Source organism: Strigops habroptila, chromosome 2 (assembly GCF_004027225.2).
Source record: "Strigops habroptila isolate Jane chromosome 2, bStrHab1.2.pri, whole genome shotgun sequence".
Classification (NCBI taxonomy): domain Eukaryota; kingdom Metazoa; phylum Chordata; class Aves; order Psittaciformes; family Psittacidae; genus Strigops; species Strigops habroptila.
Window position 1 is genome coordinate 48,677,250 of NC_044278.2, and position 20,700 is coordinate 48,697,949.

The 20,700-nt window shown below is 39.7% G+C and overlaps 1 protein-coding gene across 1 annotated transcript in view; it reads left to right on the plus strand.

Annotated features, from left to right (window-relative positions):
- ARHGAP6 (Rho GTPase activating protein 6) overlaps nucleotides 1-20,700 on the plus strand; it is a 165,289-nt gene that overhangs the window by 79,084 nt on the left and 65,505 nt on the right. The window contains exon 2 of the mRNA XM_030477470.1: nucleotides 19,381-19,540. Within this exon, the coding sequence (XP_030333330.1) occupies nucleotides 19,381-19,540 (160 nt within the window). The remainder of the gene's footprint in view (nucleotides 1-19,380; nucleotides 19,541-20,700) is intronic.

Sequence of the window (20,700 nt, forward strand, 5' to 3'; positions counted from 1 at the left end):
CCTAGAATTACTTCTGTAACTACCAGATGAATTGAAAATAAATGAGAACTTGAGATATGTGGTCACGCTCTAATAGTTGGCATCTTCGTCTTTTACCTTAGAGCTTAAGGCTTGGATACAGGAGTTTACTCCTCTCTTATGCAACTATTTGTATAAAACAGCTAATATAAGTAGAACTTGTTGATTCTCATCAGGAGCAATGCTAGGAAACAATATAAAAAAAACCCAACCCTCAAACCAAACCCTAGGGCTTTCTAGGTTGGTAGAAAATCTTTATTGGTTTGCAATACTGTGCAATAAACTTGGTCCTCACATGTAGACATATCAGATATCAGAAATGAATGTTTCAATGTGCTTTTAAAGACTACATATTGTTTTATTGTGTGCTTTTTGCACATTCATAGAAGACTATATGGGAAGAAAAGAGTGAAATTAATTTCCAGAGAGAAGTGTTTCAGGATACTGGGCATTTTTCCACTGAACATCTCTGTGGAAATCTGGAAAAAGTGTTATTTCAGTCCTCTACAAGAAAATAGTACTCTAACTGTACTTCTCTTTCCCACCATCAGAAAACTTGAGAAAACTCTTCTGTAATTATTAACTAGTAGAAAAAAATTGAGCTTATTTTGGAAAGCATTTTAGGAGATTATTTGCTTTTAAACATAGTACTCTTGGAAATGTGAACTGTGGATGGTATTTGTACTGTTGTCTCCTGGTTTGGTTTCAGATAGAAGGCAGTTTTAGCCTTTTGGAAAAGACGGGAGAGGAGAACAGCATTAACTATATCATTGCCATCTATGGATGCTCTTTGGATTTGTCTTTTGCATGCTTCTCCTTGTAATCTGCTGTAGCCTGAATGGCTTCTGTATAGGAAAGACTCGCAATAACGAAGTCTCTAATGGACTTGAAAGAACCCTGGCTCTTTTCCTGTTCTGGGTTATAGATGTGTTTTTGAGAGGAGACAGTAAAAGGCAGGGAAGTCTAAGACATTGTCAGTTTATATTGGTTTCTAATACTTAGTAAGTTACATAACACCATAGCGCATCACAACTCTAAGTTCAACACATCAATGTTTATGATGAGTATGTTACTGCTGTTTCTGGCATTTCATGCTCTGTGCTGTAGAGGGGAAAAAAAAAAAAAAGCGTGATCCTACTTTCAGTGAAGTTACTGCACATCTGCCACTCATTTTTGTGGGACTTCTCATCCTCAGTAACTGAACTCATTGAGACAATATTCAGGGTGAACTTTTGTAGGCTGGAAACTGTTCTTGTGGAGGTTGGCACCAAATTAGTTGAAAACCAGTAGTAGCATAATAAAAAAATGCACCCAACTTGCTAGTTTCATAATAGCACAGCCTATGCCCAGTTCCTAAGAGAAAAGACTCTTGCAGCAGCTGAGGAATGCAGCCTGTGATCTCGTTCTTCCTAGGGATGCTCCACCCAGCCCCATCACTATAAATGGCAATTGGACTTCAGGGAATTACAGCAGGCAACGAGCTAAGCAAAGGCAGGTTCATCTGCAGCTGACATTTGCACTGCTGAGCATGCAATTAATAAAACGAAGAATAACCTCGAGCTGTTTTATGAACATTGCAAGGGCCGTAGCTTCATCTGCAGCACGGTCTGGACTCTGTAAGGGTGGTTTGGTGCAGTGATGGTAGTGGTGGTCTGCCTGAGCTCAGTCAGAGCCACTTGTTCTAGAGGACTGTGGGAGGGGCTGCTGCTGAACAAATGCTTGGCCTCAGGAAACTTGTGGCAAGCTTGCTACAAAAGCCTGTGTTTTATCAAGCAGCTGTGGAGATGGTCACTGATAAGCATGTTCATCGTGTTTCTGTTGCCTTGCTAGCAAAGGTCACCTCAGAGGAAACTTAGTGGTGCTCAGTAGCCAGGGAAAATGGTATTTAAGGGAGGAATTCAGCTCATCTCATACACATCTGCACTATAACCACAGTATAGACATCCACCTCTGAGCTAGCCACTGTACACTCCCTCCCTGCATGGGAGGAAGTGGGGAAAAAGGCATTTCTGGAGTTTCATTCTTATCTCTGTAAAACAAATGAAATTAATTGCTTCCCCGAAAGTTCCTGTTTCTCACCACTGGTTGGAAGTGCTACTTCAAATGTCTAGTTAAAGATGCCTGTATTTTGGAAGTGGTCCCACTGTAGGTCTGGTCTACGCCACAGCTCATCTGTCAGAATCTGAAACATCCATAATTACTCTGCACATTTGTCATTGCACTTTAATTACTGTGTCAAATGGAAAGGGTAAAATTTCACAAATTCTAAGGGATTCCTTCAAGGATAAGCTAATTCATTCTGTAATGAATGATGTATGGGTAATAATAAAAAAAGTATTAACACCAGTAACATACTCTTTCATTAATTCTGTGTGAGAAGTCATAGAGGAAAAGCATGTTTAATGTTTATTCAGTGGAAGGTTTGAATGGAGAAGTATAAGGGAAATAGCCTTCTGTGGGATAATAAATATAAAGTTACACATTTAACAGATGAATCATTCTTTATTATTCCCTCAGCTTCTGTTTGCAAGCATTATGGGGTATTTGTATCTATCTTTACCAAAACATCTCTTGTGTACAGTGTATATAATTTATTCAGCCAGAGTCATGTGTTTTGTCAGTTGTCAGTCATGTAAAATACTGGATGCTTCCGTACGACCCAGAGCTGTGTTAGGAGAAAATACTACAAAGCAAATTTCCATTTGCATTGTGTGGGTAACTAGAGACACAACTGCCAAGGTTCAGATGGGGTGAGAGCAGTCGGGATGGTGTTACCCTAGGTATCTGCCACAAGCAGAAATGTGCCATCTCCATCCTGTCACAGCCCAGTTACCCCTGGGGAAGGAGCAGCTCAGGGAGCTGCCTGTGGTTTTCCTAATGCCAGGAATTTTAGCTGAATGCTTCCAAGGAAGAACCACTTGGGTCCTGAGAAAAGCAGAGTGAGGAAAATTGCTTTAAAATAATGAGATAGAATTAAAAAGTGCATTTGAGTTCTTTTTCTCACATTCTCACTTTTCAAAAGCACAGAGAGCACATCTGCAGGCTTTTCTCTGCAATGGCTGGAGCTTTACATATTTCTTATGTATTCCTTACATAAATACGTGCACTGAGATTCACCTATACATTTCATATACTTCCTTGGGAATAAACCTTTAAAGAAAATGCCACAAAGTTAACTTGTAAAAATACTGTGAAATGTGAGAGTGTTACAAATGCCTTTAAACTCAATGTATTCTTTTAGAAATGTACCCAATTTTCAACTTGGCCCCTGGAAAGTCATTCTTGTAGCTGAGGATATTTATTCTGTTCCATTTTTTGAATGGGATGCAGCTGTTGAATTCTTCAGACCTGAGTAAAGGCTCTTAAAAGGGCTTTATTTATATCAGGGTTTTTTTTTTCTGTCCTCTGGTTCTGAACAAATAGCCACAATGTCAGCTAGTAGAAATTGTCACACTGCAGCTAAGCTTGTGAAGTTCTGCTGCTTTGCCAAGGTGGCTCTTCCTAAGAGCTGAACCTTTATGTGAGAACATATATGTAATTACATTGAAGCTTGTGAGCGTAACTTCCACGGAAGTTTGGTGCATGGTAGGCACACCTCTCCAGTGCAGGAGATCTGGACAAAAAAGAGCACATCTAAGGTGATCAACTAAAATTCATCCACAGCCTGTTAGAAGCACGTTACGATGATACTTAAGTGTATAATCCCTCTTATTTCAAAATACAGGCTTATGGCATGACTTTCGCTTGAATATACTCTGTGATTATAAACGAGCTGTATCAAATAATCTCCTCTAAGTCATTAAAGGGCATAATGCAGATAAGAACTCTTTAGATCCCGTAAACCTCAAAATTAATTTGCTTTCTAGACCTCTGTGTTACCAGAAAACTTTGGCAGTAAGCTGAAATGCTGTGATATTTGATGTTGTTAGAGTTTGATAGAAGTTCAAAAGCAATATGCTGTGCTGCTATGTGTCTGTAGGTTGGGGAGCTTTTTGCACGGCAATAGTATGAGACCCAGCAGCAAACGTAACCTGGTAAGCAGTTGTTGATTTTACAAGGATGTTGCAGTGAAAGCTCTTTGACTTCCTGTGTCTGCATGCCTTTTTTTAGCAAGAGCTTCATACCAGCTCTTAAAACCTACACTCTTGGTTCCTTCTTTTCTTCACTAAGCGTTTCCTCAATTGATACTGAAAAGTAAAATTCAAAGAGGTTTATGTGAGTCTTTCAACTGACTAATGCATATTTTAATTAAAGTATTAATAATGTCGATAAAAGGATGTGAACAGCTGCTGTGGCCACTTAACACAGATTAAAATAATTGGATTGGGGATGTCTGCTAGATTGCCATTAAAAATTCTGAATAGGAGCAGAGAGCATTTGGCAGCCACCAGCAAAAGCATATAGGGGAGAAGGGAGAGGAAGAGAAGAAATAGAAGAAGGGGGTAAGAAGAGGACATTGGAAAGCTTTCATGCTGCTCATTCATCTAAAAATAGGTTTGCAGTCTGCCTCTGAGTTTATGTTTGCCTTTCGTTTGGAGACTGGATGGAGACGTGTCTTTTCAAATGCTTTGGGAGCTGGGCCTATGCTCTTTAAGCTTTGAGTTTCAGAAACAGGACTTGGAGCCTTGGTTGTGCATGTGGGGAGCTCCTGCCCATGCTGCTTCCTCTGAGGGCTGGACGAGGTCCTTGTTGCACCCTCTTCTCACTGAATTCTCTTCAAATCTCATGCACCATTTTCCAAAACATCACTTGAATCTATAGTTCTGTGTATCCTCTCCTTTCTACCGGCGGGAAATCTAAACGTGCCCAAAGATGGGAGTTTGCCCTTGTGATTCAGTGACCGGTGAGATATGGGCTGAACCTAATGCTGCTTGTAGCATGTGGATTTTAGAACTTCCATAAAGGGAAAATCTGCTGTACAGCTTTATAAAAACAAAGCTGTTAAGTGTTTTTGGGACCCAGAATATGTTTGACTGTTTTTTAAAAGTCTTTGAGAGAAAATAGAGCATACTCTTCTGCTATTCAGAGATTACAGCAACAGCACAAGCATGTCTGAGCAAACCTGGCTTTGGTTCCTCCAGGGTAGCCTTTCAACTCTCCATCAATTTACTGAAATCTCTGCAATTCCTTCCCAGGTTTTCCTTTTCTAGAAACAGGGATGATGGTGTATGTTCTCTTTAATCTATCTCACTGCATGGGCTTTTATTAGACCCTAATATAACTTTTCAGAGTACTTACGTCATCTCTTTTGGAGTCATCAGTTTCTGCTACTATGTAGCACTTAAAATCATGAGATGAAAAGTACAAGTTAAATATATCTAGCTGGCTTTTATTTGCCTACTGCTTTTTAGAGTTTGTGAGGGACAGGCAGACAGTCTCTGGAGCAGATGGGGTGTTCTGTGGTTACTGGACCAGACAGCTCAGATATAATTAAAGTGCTTTTTTTGCATACGCAACTTGCTACCGCTTCTTTATTTTCACGGGTCACATCAAGCGTAAATCTAACAGAGGTTGTTGTGCTTCTGTCATTTATTTTTGAGTAAACTGTATCACCTGAGCTTAATGTATATAACTTTGCATGATTGTGGATGTCCAGTCTGTCTGCTGGGCTCCCTGCTACAGTTGAGAAGGAATTCAGAAAAGGCGAAAGTAGTCAGCAGTTTTCAGTTACTTTTCATGGAAATACAAAAATGGAATGTGTTTTTATTCAAAATAGCTCTGTTGTGTCTCCTGGAAGCTATTCTGCAGGGGTTTTATATACCCCAGGTTCTTTTTAATGAGCTGTAAGGGACTTCCGTGGTGCAGTGCCATCCATGAAGGTGAAGGAAGGAGTCTGTCACAGGAACCCCTGCTCATGAGGTGAATGGTAGCCAAGCATGCAAGGCACTTGAATCGCAGCTGCCATGAGGCACACCAGAGTGATGTGGACTGAAAACGTCTTTCCTAGCTGCAAACTTCTTTGAACTTTTTGACCAAGCCATCTTCTTCCCCCCCCCCCCCCCCCCCCCCCCCATGGAAAACCAATCTTTCATAAATATTTTTTTAAGACAAAACCCTGATTTATTTCTTTTTTCTTTTCCTCACTAAAAAAAAAAAATAGATTTTATGTCAATTCTGTTTCTGAAGCTATTTTTGACGGTCCCATGAGGCTTTTGTGGTCAGCATTGGTCACTGGTGTAACAAGTGATCAGCCAGTGGAATTGTCAGCTGCCTGCTAACTTGGTTCTCTTAATCCTGTGCTCCTCTGGAGTGAGAGTCAAGTCGCTGCAATTTTGCATCATGAGGAAACAAATGAAAAATCCCATACTGCTTATCTGTGAAAGGAGAAGTTAAAATATCAGAATCACTTAACTGTTTCTCAGTGGGAGTTTAGGCCAAGATCAGTTTAAAGTTTTATGACTATTATTTTTGAATGCACTGGGAAGAAATTAATTCAGAGTAGACAACAGAAGTTTGGGATTTTTTTTTCCATTTTATTGCAGATAAGAGCATATGTTATATACCTTCTCCACAAACTGTGAACACTTTAATATTATAAAATTTCATCCCAAAATAGCATATTTTTAAATATAGAGCTGTACATTACTGAAAAAAGAAGTTTGAAACGGGGAAAAATAATTCCCCGGATGTATTGGTAGCTAATAGAAGTGATAGAAAAATAAGATCATCGAGATGTAGAGACAGTGTATCCCAAAGGACCCTGAATTATTTTATTTTATTTTATTTTATTTTATTTTATTTTATTTTATTGTATTTTTTTTTTTTTTTTTTTCCAAAGAACACTCCTAGCTATCGAATAACCTTAAGCACCCTGCCTCAAAGCAGAACTCAACAAGTATTGCTAGACTGCTCAGTTTCTGAGAAGGAAACCCTTGCTGTCAACCTATAGTTCTAATAAGTAATTAGAATCTGTAGTTCCGATATAGTTCTATATTTTTCTTATCCAAGGTAAAGGAACATAACCATGTCTAGAGCTCATAAACACAGGGGGACAGGCTAGCTGGTTCTTCACAGCCACTCTATTTTACCTTTCTGCAGGCCACCAAAAAAGGGTTCGTGATTTTTAGATTCTTTGCTTGCAGGGCAGCTGCTGTGCAGAGCCTGGAAATGGCAGTTCCTTCATCAGGTGGATATAGAATGAGTCTGTTCATGAAGGACCATGTCCCTGTTTCCAGTTATATAAATAGCAGAGTTTTGCTTGTTAGAGGAAACTCAAAAGATAATGGCATGAGGGATATATGGGCTGAAGAAACTTATTTTTGATGAAAAATTGCAAGAACTACAAATGTACAGCGTAATTAGGAGATGACTAGCAGGCCACTGATCTCTGACTACAGCATTTTGACAGAGAATGATAAACCTAGCTTCAGTGTTCTGGGTTTATGTTGGGATGTAAGCACAATCAGTGACAGTACTTTTCCGAGAAGGTTATTCAGCTCTCTTTGCAGCTACGACAAGTCTGTTTCCTTGGAAGTTTGGTATGGTATGATGCTTAATGTGCAACACACTGGCTGTCCTTAGCACTGCTCAGCCCTGGAGAGTTTTGTGGAAAGAGGCTGGAAATGGAGGTGAGGAGGATTTGATGTCTGATCTAAGAAGCACTGAAAATGCTGAGGCCTGTGCATTGATTTCCCTGGGCTTTGTATAAGGCTCTGAAATTAGGGATATCTGATGTCTGTGTTTGCTGCTAGTGGGCAGACAGTGGTGACCAAGGTGTCGAGCCAGGAAGGGCTGCATGCACTACTGAGCTGTGAGCGCAGGCTCTTGTACCCAACAGGTGGGAGGTTATTCAGCCTACCTTGATTTAGCAGTGCATGAAGCATCTGGGTTGGATACATGAAAAGAAAATTATTTGCATAATCTCCCTTGCTGTTCCCATGAACTCTATCCCGTGGCTTCTGTTCTGTGAGCAATCTGATGAAGCGCTAAGGCGTGCCAGCTGAGAATTCAGAAGTTGTTGCTCTGAATGATGACTTGGTGAAATGCCACACAGGACAGAGCTGCCATCAGAATCACTGGTGATTCACTGTTTGTTTTTCACAAATTTCCTACGCTCCCTGCCCACACATTATAGATGACAGCATTCTGTATGGGGACTGTGAACATGACAGACATTATTTATGAAGCAGGGCCTTTATCAAGGATTGTTTTTCCCCCAGCACACTGTGTAAACTGCTCAGTCTCTGTGCTGCTGTTGTCAAAACCATGTTATAAATATAGCTGGCCTGCCTGCTTCAGTAGAAAGCTTTGGAAGTTGTTTTAAAAAGCTTCAAAGTAACTGTGTGCGAAGGTCAGGCAGAAGCCACAGAGCACTCCTTGCTGTGCTCCAAGGAGCCATGGCAGCTGCATCCATCACTCTTTCAGCTTCTGATAGGGAGAGTTTGGGCAGTTACAGCTCATCTTGAGCTTGCAGAGTCACAGGGGAGGAGGATTTTTTGAGGGGAGAGCTGTCCCTTCCTCACCACTCTTTGCACTGTCTCAGGATATCTCCTCTGGTGTAAGACGCAGGGAACCCAGTCATGACTTGTCTGTGTGATCAGGCTTTCCTCTAGGCTGGCCTCTTGGCTTGCTTTGAAGCAGAGGAAGGAAAAGATCAGTTTTTTTCCCCCCTAAGATTCATGATGTCTGGCAGCAAAAGGTGTCCTGGGAGCCACAGCTGCTCCAGCTGGGCACTCTCTCAGATGCTCAGTATGCAGCTTCAGGTCGATGACATTATTCTTCACTTATTTCTGTTTTATGAAACAGCATAGGTGAATCCAGGTCCTTAATTTAAATTTGGTTTGATCGAATACTAAGGGCACTGAAGATGCAAGAGAAGCTAGTTAATGTCTAAGGAAACTGAATAATTTTGTATGTGGTGGGGTAAGGGTAACTGTGATGGAGAGCGTAGCGCTGAATGTGGTATTCCTGGTGACATCAGGTGACATCATTTTCATGCTTTAGCTAAGTTTGAAGAGGAAAGGTAGCTTTGATCCAGTGGGAGAAAAAGCTGGCACTACCAACCACTTACCAGACTCTGGAGATCCATCAACAAAGAACCCTCAAATACTGTTTATTTTCAGACCAGTTTCATGACCTGGTCTGTTTTCATAGTTGGACTGGGAGTAATGAACCTATGGAATGAGAAGTGGCATTAACATTCTGAAACCAAACTGCATAATTTAGGCTGATTTGTATTCGAGTGGCTTTGTCAGATGGCTTGCTTTGAAGTCTGCAGTTAAAAGTTTATCCTTTTCTGTATGCTCTGGGCATATGAAGGGCATATAACCCAGGCAGTTGTGAGCAAAACATGCTGAGGGTAAATGGTTTTTGAAGGCTGATGGCACGGCAACTGCATAGGTTCAGTTTGGCAAATAATGGTTTCTGTAAGCATCAGGTTTTATGGCCATGTCTCTGTTATTGTTGCATTTTTAAAATCGGGTTAGCTGTGTAGAAGAAAGTAGAGACCAAGAGCTGTTCATCTTCTGGCTCAGTCTGTGAGGAGCTTGTAACTCTAGCAATTGTTTCTGTTTTTCATAACAGTGGGAACTTTATGGGCTATTTTTCCCTTTCCCTGTCCAAAGTAAATGTGCTGCATAAAAACAAAGAAGTTGCAGGCTGTCTGGCAGGCACACGATTTGAACTTCGGGTGCCTTAGATTGGAGGGGCTGTTTAGAAAATGTACATTTCTCCTGAAAATTGATGTTGCAGTGGTTTTATTTGTGCGGCTCCATTTTACATTTCTTGCTTTAGAATGCCACATTTTTTAATGAGCCTCTGTATTAATAGACAATGGCGAGCATCAAGGTGCTCTTTTAGTGGTCTTTCCAGGTTTGTACCCTGATCCATCTATCTGACTTATAGCTATATATGCATTCAAAGTAGATTGTATAGTTCCAGTGTAGTTGAGATGTTTTTTTTAAAAACTATTTGAACTCTTGTTTGATATTTAACTTAATGTCAGCAGATTCATGTATGCAAGCAGGATACTTTTTATAAAAAATGCTGAAGTAGGCTTCTCAATAAGCTGGTTCTCCTTTGCTGTGCACTGCAAGAAGACAGCACGCGCTGTTTCAGTACACAGAAAACAGAGGAAAAGTAATTATGTGAATGAAAAGTAATGATAATGTTGATGAGTGCAAAGCCACCTCTTTGTACTCACCATATTTTCCCTAATTATTAGACTTTCTGTATTTTCTGAAGTTTTCCATAGAGAATTGTCTTTGCAGGGTCTTCAGGAAAGTGACAGTCATCAAAACAGCTGCCAATGTGGGTGGAATTTGATATTTGAGATCTTAAAAAAACACAAAAAAACCCAACAAAACAAAGCAAGAAACACAGTTCTAGTGAAGCGGAGTAGATTGGCAGAGCACTGCACCTCACTTAGTGGTACACTCTTGCCATAGGCTACCGGGCATCACTGTGTAGGACAGGGTAGTGTTTGCACGCATGAACATAGTGTGAGAAAACCAAAATGGAAGCATGGAGTGATTATGTAGCAAATGAAGTGAAAACTTCTAATCCGGAAGAGCTAATTGCTTACTTGCTGCATGTTTTAAATGTGCCTAGAGGCATGTGTATTCTGTGTTGCTATCACCTGCAACGCTGCTGGCTGGTGATATAAACTCATAACTCAAAGAAAACTTCCTTAAATAAGAAAATGCCTCTACAACTCCTTTATTTCAGCCCAGATTGTGAAAGAGAAAATGTGCGTGAGGGAGCACGCACAGTCCCACTATGGAATCAGTGGGCAGTTACTGCTGGAGGTGTCCCAAATCAGCTCTGAGAGCACCATTCACATAATGGTTTGCAGTTGTTCTGCAAACAAGGGGGCTGACAATCTCTACCAAGGTTCAGTATAGTAGTGGGGGTAGATGTTAGAGTAGTCACTAGCCTCCTGATTAGGATATTTGCCTGGGATGGAGTTAAGCACTGGTGCAAGCTCTTGCTCTAAGCCGGGTAGTACAGACCTCTTCCTGAGTCCTCTATGTCTTAGCTGAGTAACTGAGAGCTCTCACTTTGCCTCCAAATGTAAATATTTAGAGATGTCTTGCATTTTGTTCCTATCAACTAAATCACACCCACCCCCAGAAGAAGAAAAAAATCCTAGAACTCTTTTCCAACCAGACCTGGTATGTAAGCAGTCAGAATGGCGATTTTCTACATGCACAACAGATCTCATTTTCCTTAGACCCAAACCCCTTTTCTGTAAGTAATATCAGTTTATATAAGATACCAATTTGAACCACTTGAAACAAATGAATAGGGGTTTGTGTTGAATTAAAGGCTTTACTCTTAGTCAAATCCCAGTTCTTGGAGTTATGGGATTAATTATTTTATTTTACTTCATGATGAGATTCTGACGGTGGGCTCAAGACAGGTATTATGATCTGCATGTATCTTAAAATCTCAAAATCCAGGAGGTAAACTAAAGTACTCTGATATGTATTTTTAGCCTTGTATATAATACTCAGGCTGATATGATTTTTGCATGCTTGGAAATGACAGTGAGTGCATTCTCTCTTTCAAATAGCGGGTCATTTTCTTCTCTCTGAAATGTCATTTTTTCTTTTATACTCAACGTAATAGAAATAGATGCCACGCATAACTGTTTAAAGCATTGCCTGCAGTAACGTCAATGTTTATTGTATGCAGAAATGGTTAACTTCTGTGCTGTGCTACTGGAGATCCTTATTGTTTCACCAGGGCAATATATACTACATCAGTTAAGCTACAAATAGGACATATGATTATATTTGTTTAATCCAAATTGTTTAAATGCATTTCACATATAGTTTCGGACTTATTCTCTTTCATATGCTTAACATTAATAGCATTGTTAGGCTTAGGAGGAAGAGCATTATTTCATATTTGAAATCTCATTGAAAATCCTTACATTTAGTAAGAGTGTAATAAGAATGGATGGCATTCATGGCAGAAATGGATACTGCAACCAGTGGTATCAAGCAAGGATGTCTTGGGATGGAACCCACCTTTTCGATGACTTGGGGCAAAGGAGAACTCAGAGAGGATACGAGATGTGCCATTCTTCAGTGTGTCACAGGCTGTGGTTCGTTTTTCAGCTTCAGGAGCAGCTGAGCATTGAGGGCTGTTGGGAGCATGTTTGTGTTGGTCACAGAAGCTGAAGCAGAGTCTATTTAAGGCAGCTTTGCCACTAGAAATAATACTGGTGCAGCTATTGTGTTTGATTTTGAGTCAGCTGCCATTAGCTTAGGAAGTTCATGTTATTCCTGCTGAAACAGGAGACTGTTTTAACACTTGAGAAAAATGTATCACCAACCTCTCAAAATACGTAGTATAGGAACTGATAAAAGGGATAAGAATTCGCCTCTTAATAAACCCAGGCTATCCCAGATCTCTCATGTTGAGATTGATGAAACCTTTGGTTGTGGTAGTGTAGCCCACTACTGTGGGCTCAGATGGTTTAGTTGCTGCAGTTAAGCTTGTTACTCCATGCTGTCATGGTTGTGACAGCTGTGCATATAGTCTCAATCTATAGCAAAATTCAGAGTGTTGCAGTATGGCTTAATTCTCTCTTATTAGCAAAAATACACAGCAATGTATTTACCTGAAGACTGACAAAATTAAAACTGGAATTTTACAGTTACGTCTAGGCTTTTTAAGGTGTTCTGTCTCCATTTTGACACCTTCAAAAAAGTACTCATCCCCTTCTGGCTCTAGTTATGGTGCTTCTGGAAAATTAATTAAAAAATATTGATATCTGCTGAAGTAAGAAATTCAGAAAATCTGAACATGTATTTTGATGCATTTTAATGGAGCTTTCTAACTTCTGGAGGTTGATTTTCTGGACGTATAAAAATCGTTCACTTCAGTACAGAGTGGGTACGTTAGGGATGCGCTCTGTTAGGATGTTTTGCTAGGCAGTACCTTTGTACAAAATTCATGTTTATTAATGCCAGAAAAGGAATGAAATGCATCTCTGTTACACATCAATATTTTTAAGAGAATGCTTTTTAAATATTCTAAACAAGAAATAGTATCCTGAGGCATTTGAAAAACTTGGAGAGGTTGATTATAGAAGAACAGGAAATATTTTACCCCTTTATTTTAGTAACTTTAATACTGCTGTGAAAGCATGCTCATTCTTCCGCTCCCTGTTTACCCTTAGACTAAAGTTAGAAGGACTTCCACTCCCTGATAAATGGAAATCACCATTGTAATATTCTGAAATGTGTATCTTTACATGCACACAGGTTCGTGCTAGATCAAAGTGTTCCTGCTGTGGGGGTGAATTCTGCCTCCCCTGTAGAGAATACCAGCTTTCCAGTGTCCTGCAGGGGTTGTCTTGTGGTACTGGTCTCGAGCACATGGATTTCCAGCCTGGGGAATGAGCCAGGGTGCTAGTGGGAAGAAAGTGTCTGTCTCTGGCAATGCCACAGCTATACTGATTGCCATTAAATAGTTTTGATATCTAAACCGCTGTTTTCTAAAGTGTCACCTTTTTGACAAAACTAATAGCTTTTTTTGTACATACATTACTTTACACACATAAGTACGGTATAGCACAAGATAAGGCAACTTTAGTGCAAGGCTCTGAACTGTAACACAGGATCATGTGGATGGTACTTATGCTCTCCTAGTGGAGGCATTATATTAATAATTTTGCTATTGACGTCAAGGGGAACAGGATGTTACTCGAGATAACCATAATGAAGTCAATCTTCTTAATGAAGATTAATTGTTGGGGCCTCATACTTCGTGCATCCATGTTCAGTAGCTTCCTCTGAATGCTTCGATGTCACACAACAAGTTTTGTGTGTCTTTGCATTTAGATGCCATTTCATTAATGTGAAAGACTTGTCAACTTTTGTAATACTAGCAGTCCCCTGGGAGCAACTCTGTAATGCCAGAGCATCCTAGGTTGCCATACTTTGTAGTGCCAGCTGGAAACCAGTACGCTGCTTGTCGTGGGCTGCGCTGGCTAGGGAGGAGCATCTTGAAATAGAATGGCAGAGAGTCAGGCTGTAGCACGCTCATACCATCTAATTGTTTCCTAACTCTTCATTAATCTGCAGGTGGTTATCTAGGATGGATTAGTAAAGGACTTGAGGTGCAGTCCTTAGCTGCATGTAATGCTAGAGCGATACTTAACATAGTTTATTGCCCCTTTCTCCTCAATTCTCATCCTGTCTGGAAACAGTATTCTGCACATTGATGTCATATGATAGATTATATAACTGTACTGGGGTGACTGGCTTTCACTGCAGAACTGGTTTTCGTTCATAGTAACAGCAACACCATGGAAGTGAAGAAGAGAGAGGTTATCTGTACCAACAGTCAAGTTGCGAGAGCTTATGCCTGAGGAGTCTGGAAATAATTTTAGAGAGTTGAAATAAGTGACCAGAGTAAGTGAAAAGTTTATAAAGGGGCAATAATATTTGGTTTCATGAAGCTTAAAGAAGTAATTAAGCAAACAGAATTTAGACATTGTATTGCTGTATTTCCTATGTTATCTGCAATATAATCTTTCTGTGTGCAAAACCCCTGAATTGTTTTACAGTGAGACCCATCGAAATAGAAGCTCATAGCTAGGTGTTGCTAGGGTAGGAGACAAACAAGTAGAGATAATTGGTTTTGATCTCAGTGTTTCAAATGGATTTGAGCAAAAAACTAATGAAAAATAGACAGCTAATCTGATAATGGCATTTACCTATATGAGTACAGACTAAAGTCATTAACAATAACAATAATGCAGTAACATAAAAATTGATTTCTCCAGCTTGCATTAAAATTTGTGTTATCTAAAACTGCTGTGCGTGTGGGTTCTTAGTTCCCACCCTGTGCATGATCCTCATTAGTCAGGAAGGCTTAAAACTCTGCAGAGTTCAGCAGAGGTCTGTCATCACCATAGATTTGCATCTACATTCAGGATTCCTTGCAGTACTTATCAACTGGTTTCCATGTTGTACAAAGGAAAGAAAAGACATGTGAAGGACTGTGTATTGAGGCTCAGGAGAAAGAGGTCAGATACACAAGAATAGCTTACACATGCTTAAGAGTAATTTAAGCACATAGAGTTACTTAAGTCGGGGTGTACCACTTAATGTTTGGAGCAACTGAACATCCAACTGATTTAAAAAAAAAAATTCTTGAAAGAATATTAGTAAAACTGCTGTCTGCATCTTATTAAAAATGTGCTTATGATTGTGGACAAGAAATACTGGAAGAGCAGGCAGATTCTTCAAAGGCACAATGTGCAGTTAATCAGTCATCTCCTTTGCCACGTCATCTGCTGTGGTATTTTAGTTACTTACCCGATAAGTGAACTGCTCAGTTGAGTGGAGGAAAAATGTTAGATGTTGGTGGGAGGGCCAGAGAGAAAATGGAGCTGAAGCCAGAGAATAGTGAGGGAAAAGAAGCAACTGGCTGGTAGAAGAATCCAGAGAAGGCTTTTAGTCTGGTGAAGGTTTTGTAAAAATCAGTTTTGAAAGCACCCTTTGCATCCTATCAGGTTAGCAGTTTGCATCCTATCAGGCTGGTCACTTTATTTCCTCCCCCCTTCTTGGTGATGAAGGAGCCATTTGCGCGTCATATTCTGATCTACAATCTAAATAATAGAGAAGCACGTGTGTATATATGTCTGAACACATATGCAGGGCATGAACTTTAAAACCCAAGTCACTTTGTGCTTAAAGATCATCTGCTCTTCTTAAGCTTCTGCAAGGAGATATGTCAGGCTGATGTTGGAGCTGAAGTAGGTTGCAATGTTCCTTCTCATCTCGGGAGAGAAACAGAAAGTACTCTCTGTGTCTGTCCTGTCCTTTCCCTCCTTTGGTAGCCTCACAGAGTAGAGAATAGCTTAAGACAGATGTGACTGATGTAATTGCACCAGCACCTGCTCTCCAAGGCAGCTTGACTTTTCTGGACCTCTCCCAAGCCTGGTTGATTTTGCAGTAATTTTCAGGCTGTATGTAAAATTGTACAGTGCTTTAGGAGGAAGATGAGACTTTTGGTTTAGCTTGTCATGCAAAACATAGGAGTCTCTGAATAGATTAAATTGTCAAATACTGTGTTTTGGCTCATAGAAGACAGTGATATTTGTTTGCCAATTAAAACAGACTTTTCCATTTCTTGAGCCTCTCACTTCTTTAGCAGATTAGGAGATTCCACTGGCTCTAACACATGATTTTCAAAAAATATTTTAATTAATTAGCCGTGTGTTTCATTAGCATAGTAAAAACCTATGTTAATGTGACCTAGCAGAGATTTTTATCAAACCCATCCAGTGTAAGAGAAGAATGTCTTCTTTAGTGTAGAGCAACTGGACAGAGTGATTGCACTTTCTTTATTGCTGTGTGATGACCTGTTGTGGTGTTGGAAGGTGCAGAGCTTGCATCCCACCACTTTTAGCCAGGCAGACCTGACCTGGTGAGCTAAGGGACATACTGTGAGCTTACAGACTGCCAGAATAAACAACCTGTTTGGAAGGAACAGCTCTTACAATCTTGTTGGGTGCTTTTTTTTTCCCTTGGTTTTAAACCCTTAACCTCCTATAAAAAAAAAATAAAAAAAATTAGATGGGCTGCTCCCATATTAAGGTGAAGTTAAGGAATCCTACCCAGTAAGCCTGGGTATGATTCCTGAGCCAGGCCCGAGTTGGCTGCTCTACTCATATAAAGCAGCACAGCTCTGTGCAAAGAGGTTTATTGGGGTCCCCAAATCAGAATACGAATGCAGGGCTGTACCACAGCTAGCAAGCCCTGTCTCTCTGAGTTCCACTGATAGGACTAATGAGCCCTGTTTCTCTGAGTTCCACAGTTGGTAGGGCTAATGATTGAGCTGGGCATTGCGGTGGTACAGCTCACGGCATGCAGTTACAGAGCTGACTCGGAGATAAAGCTGAGAATGCAGTTACATCCAGAGTTAGATTTGCCCTTGGTCATTTTTATTCCAAAAAAGGAGCAATAATTCATGTGTCTATGCAAAATTCAGTTAAGGAACGTTTATTTGACTTGTGATAATTCCTAAAAGCCCCATGCACCCCTTGTTTTTTGTGCTCTATGGAAAACAGGACATAGAATCATAGAATAGTTAGGGTTGGAAAGGACCTTAAGATCATCTAGTTCCAACCTCCCTGCCATGTCCTAAACAGTATAAATACTCTGTTAACGTTTTCTAATGAGTATCCTTTTTGCTTCACATTCCTGTTTCAAAATTGAATATTTCTCTTTGAAATTTTTTTATGGTAGACATGTCAGTAATACTTTTGTTTATGAAAATACTTATCTTGGAGAAATAGATATGATAAATTACCCCAAAACTCTACCATAAATACCTGTATTTCTCTCTCTCTCTCTACCATCTTGACTGTGGAACATTTTTTACGTTATATGTTCATGAGGATTGGAATGCGTACTTCTGTACTTGTAAAGTTTCTTTTGCATTATTAGGGTTGGGAAGGAATTGGGTTTTTAGTATACATTGTCTGGTTGTGGATTCTGTTCTCCATCATTTTTATCTATAAATGACAAAGCTTTTTAAAAAATGTAAATGTTTACTTGCAGTTTTGCAAAAAAGTTTCAGCTCAGCTTGTGTCTCCGTGCAAACCTTTGAGTTTACTAAATCTAGTTAATCAACAGTAAGGCACTAGAAGAGCAAGAAGAGGTGTAGAGGCAAAAAAAACAAAGGAACAAATTCCTGTAGCTAAACACTGGACTAGTGCAGAAGTTTGCATGTGTGGCCCATGTATACATAAATATCATAAAGACATTGAGCATAGTATGTGCACTGAGCGTACAGATGGGCAGTTGTTCACATTGGAGTAACAGCTTTATCTATTGTGGTTGCCTTATGACTTACAAAAACTACTAGGGAAAAAAACTTCCTTGACGAGCTCAAACATACCTCATGCATCATAAGAAACCTTGTTTAATGTGTAATTCCTTTGATCTATATTGCTAGATGGTGCTGCATATTTGTAAATGATTTTTGTTCTGTATGCATATGTGAATACACACATGCAATCATAGGTATGCGTATATATGTGTATGTATACACAAATGTATATATAGGTTTTATGTGTGCACTTATATGTACACATACATATATATCTATGCGCAAAATATATGAAAATGTGCCCAAAGATGTTTACATACAGCAGGATGTATAGCTGATAAGTCAAATTTTACTGATTTTAGTAATAAAGACCTTCAGACAAGGTCTTTTAAAGTCAATGGATGCCCTTTGACTGCAGATGTATGTGCAGAAGAGGTGAATTGTACGTGAATGGTGAAAAAAAAGAGTATGTGAAAAGAGTGGAGTGGTGAAGGTACAGATATTGAAATTTAAAACTGAAAACGAGCACTGGAGAGTGAAGTTAATTGTAAGTCTGTCATGTTGTGAAGAAGGACAGGTTGGTGGATTTGTCTTTACAGCTCAGAGTTGTTCCATTATCTACAGGTTCATCAGGTTATACCTACTGACAAGTTTGATGTTTATTTTTTAACACAGAATGAAAAACAAATTCTTCTTTCATTCTCTGTAGTGCTAAAATGAGCTCTTTGATGCTCTGACTAATTCTGCAAATCTTGAAGTTAATTGTCAGCCTTTAAGCTTGTCTGTGTGCTTGCATTTCTCTTTGATGATTACTTCACTCACCCAAGCTAAATACTAGCTAAGAGAATGGCTTTTTGTATATGTTATCAAAGGTGGGAGATAGAACAGCTAAAGCTTTTGATTTGCTTTCCAAGCATAATTGGTACTTTACAGAGATGTACCATACCTCATGTTGTTTTCCTGTATAAATTTTAACACGTACGTTGTTATTAGGCTTTTCAAGAACATGAAATACCTTGTCTTTTAGTCAGTCTTGGTCTAAACACTGTATAGTCGTAAGGAGGAGATGGGATATGTCAGAAAAGAGAAGGGTATCTGCCCATGTACTTTCTCAGCGTTTTGGTGAAGTGGGATTAGCAAGTCAAGGGAGATAAGATGTGGATTGTCCATGGACCTGGACAGTGGAGGCCTGCATGTCTGACTGTGTGGGGAAAGGAGTGAAGTGATGACTGAGTACTGTACAAAGAGTGCAAACTGGGAAAAGTAAACAAGGGGTTTTTTTCCTGCTTTGTGCATTTGGTTGCTGGAATCCTAATGTTTTTGCAACAGTACTTGGTTAAATGGTTTCAGACAGAATTGACTTTTTGTTTTGCATGTCTGTGCTCCTTTTAAGGAATGCTGCTCTTAGGAAAACAAAGATATTTGAAAGGTAAGAGATGTCCAAGAAAATGGCCTTTAAGAAAAGAGGACCTGTGTTGTTTTTCCTGGCAGTGAAAGAGATGATTCTGTTTATTAAACTGTGCATACCATATGATGCATTTTATTTTTCCATTTGATTTCCTGTAGGGTGATTTCACTTGGAACAGCATGTCAGGGCGCAGTGTTCGGCTGAAGTCAGTTCCCGTTCAAAGTCTGTCGGAGCTGGAGCGTGCTCGGCTGCAGGAAGTGGCTTTTTATCAGTTGCAGCAGGACTGTGACCTGGGCTGTCAGATTACTATCCCCAAAGGTAAGGGCTTGATAAACTGTCTCTGTTTAGATTGCTAAGCCACTGACTTCATATCACAGCAATAAAAGGAAAAAAACACTAGCTTGTTTATTGCACAGACAATGTCTTCTATTTCATTTTTGCTTAAACATAAATGTTTAAGCAAAACATTTTATTTACTTATTAACTAAGTAAAAATGACTGGTAAAGATGTTTGTACTCTATGTCCAATTCAGGCCACCTGGGGTGTGATCATCTGATCATGGACAGATGTCTACAGGGTAGATGATCTAAATCAGACCTGTTCATGCTGGTATGTCTTCATATTCAGTTGAGAGAGAAAGGCTTTTCTGAAACTTCCTGACAACCAAAAGTACACGTCTATATAGCGGGTAGATCATGCCATAAAACTGGCTTTTTCACTCTATATTTTATTGTCTCTGGAGCAAACCAAGTATCACTAGTTCAGACAGACAGTGAAGCTCAGTTATCAGAATCCTGATGCAGGAAACATGCACATAGTAGATCCATACTGAGGTTTCTGTAGAAGAGATCTAAACCTCACTAAAGGCAATGTGGAAGTTTCCTGTAGGCTGGACACCAAGCTGTTGTGCCATCTACAAATCTGTCTTTCCTGTTGTTTCTTTCCAGTTGTTTCATACTTATTTAAGGAATAACAAGGGACCACTGAATTCTCATCTTTGTCTATTAGCAGAAGTACTGTGTGGTAGCACATACACAGTGATGCCACAGGAACAGTTTTTTTATTGTCCGAAGTTAAGCAGAAAGAAGTTGCCCAGCCTGTGAAAATAGTGGTGTGGAAAAGAGCAAATGTGAAAGACATCAGCTTGCACATTCATCAGATTTTTACAACCTGCAGAAAACTCCTGCCAAAACCAAAGAAATCCAATTTACCAGTTACAGCAATCTATCAGTTTGTAGTGAGGTGGATACGACCAACATCTTCAAGCCCCATCACAGCTCCCCTGGTCCCTCAAAAAATGTTTAATATGAGAACAATTTTACAGGACATTCATGGGAGGACCTGGATCATTAAGGGCACTGTAATATTTTCTGGCAGTCTGAACTGCTACTGGCAGTTCCAGTAGGAGGTGAATATACCTACATGGAGGTAATACCATACCAGACAATAGAGTACACATATTCATAGAATAATAGAA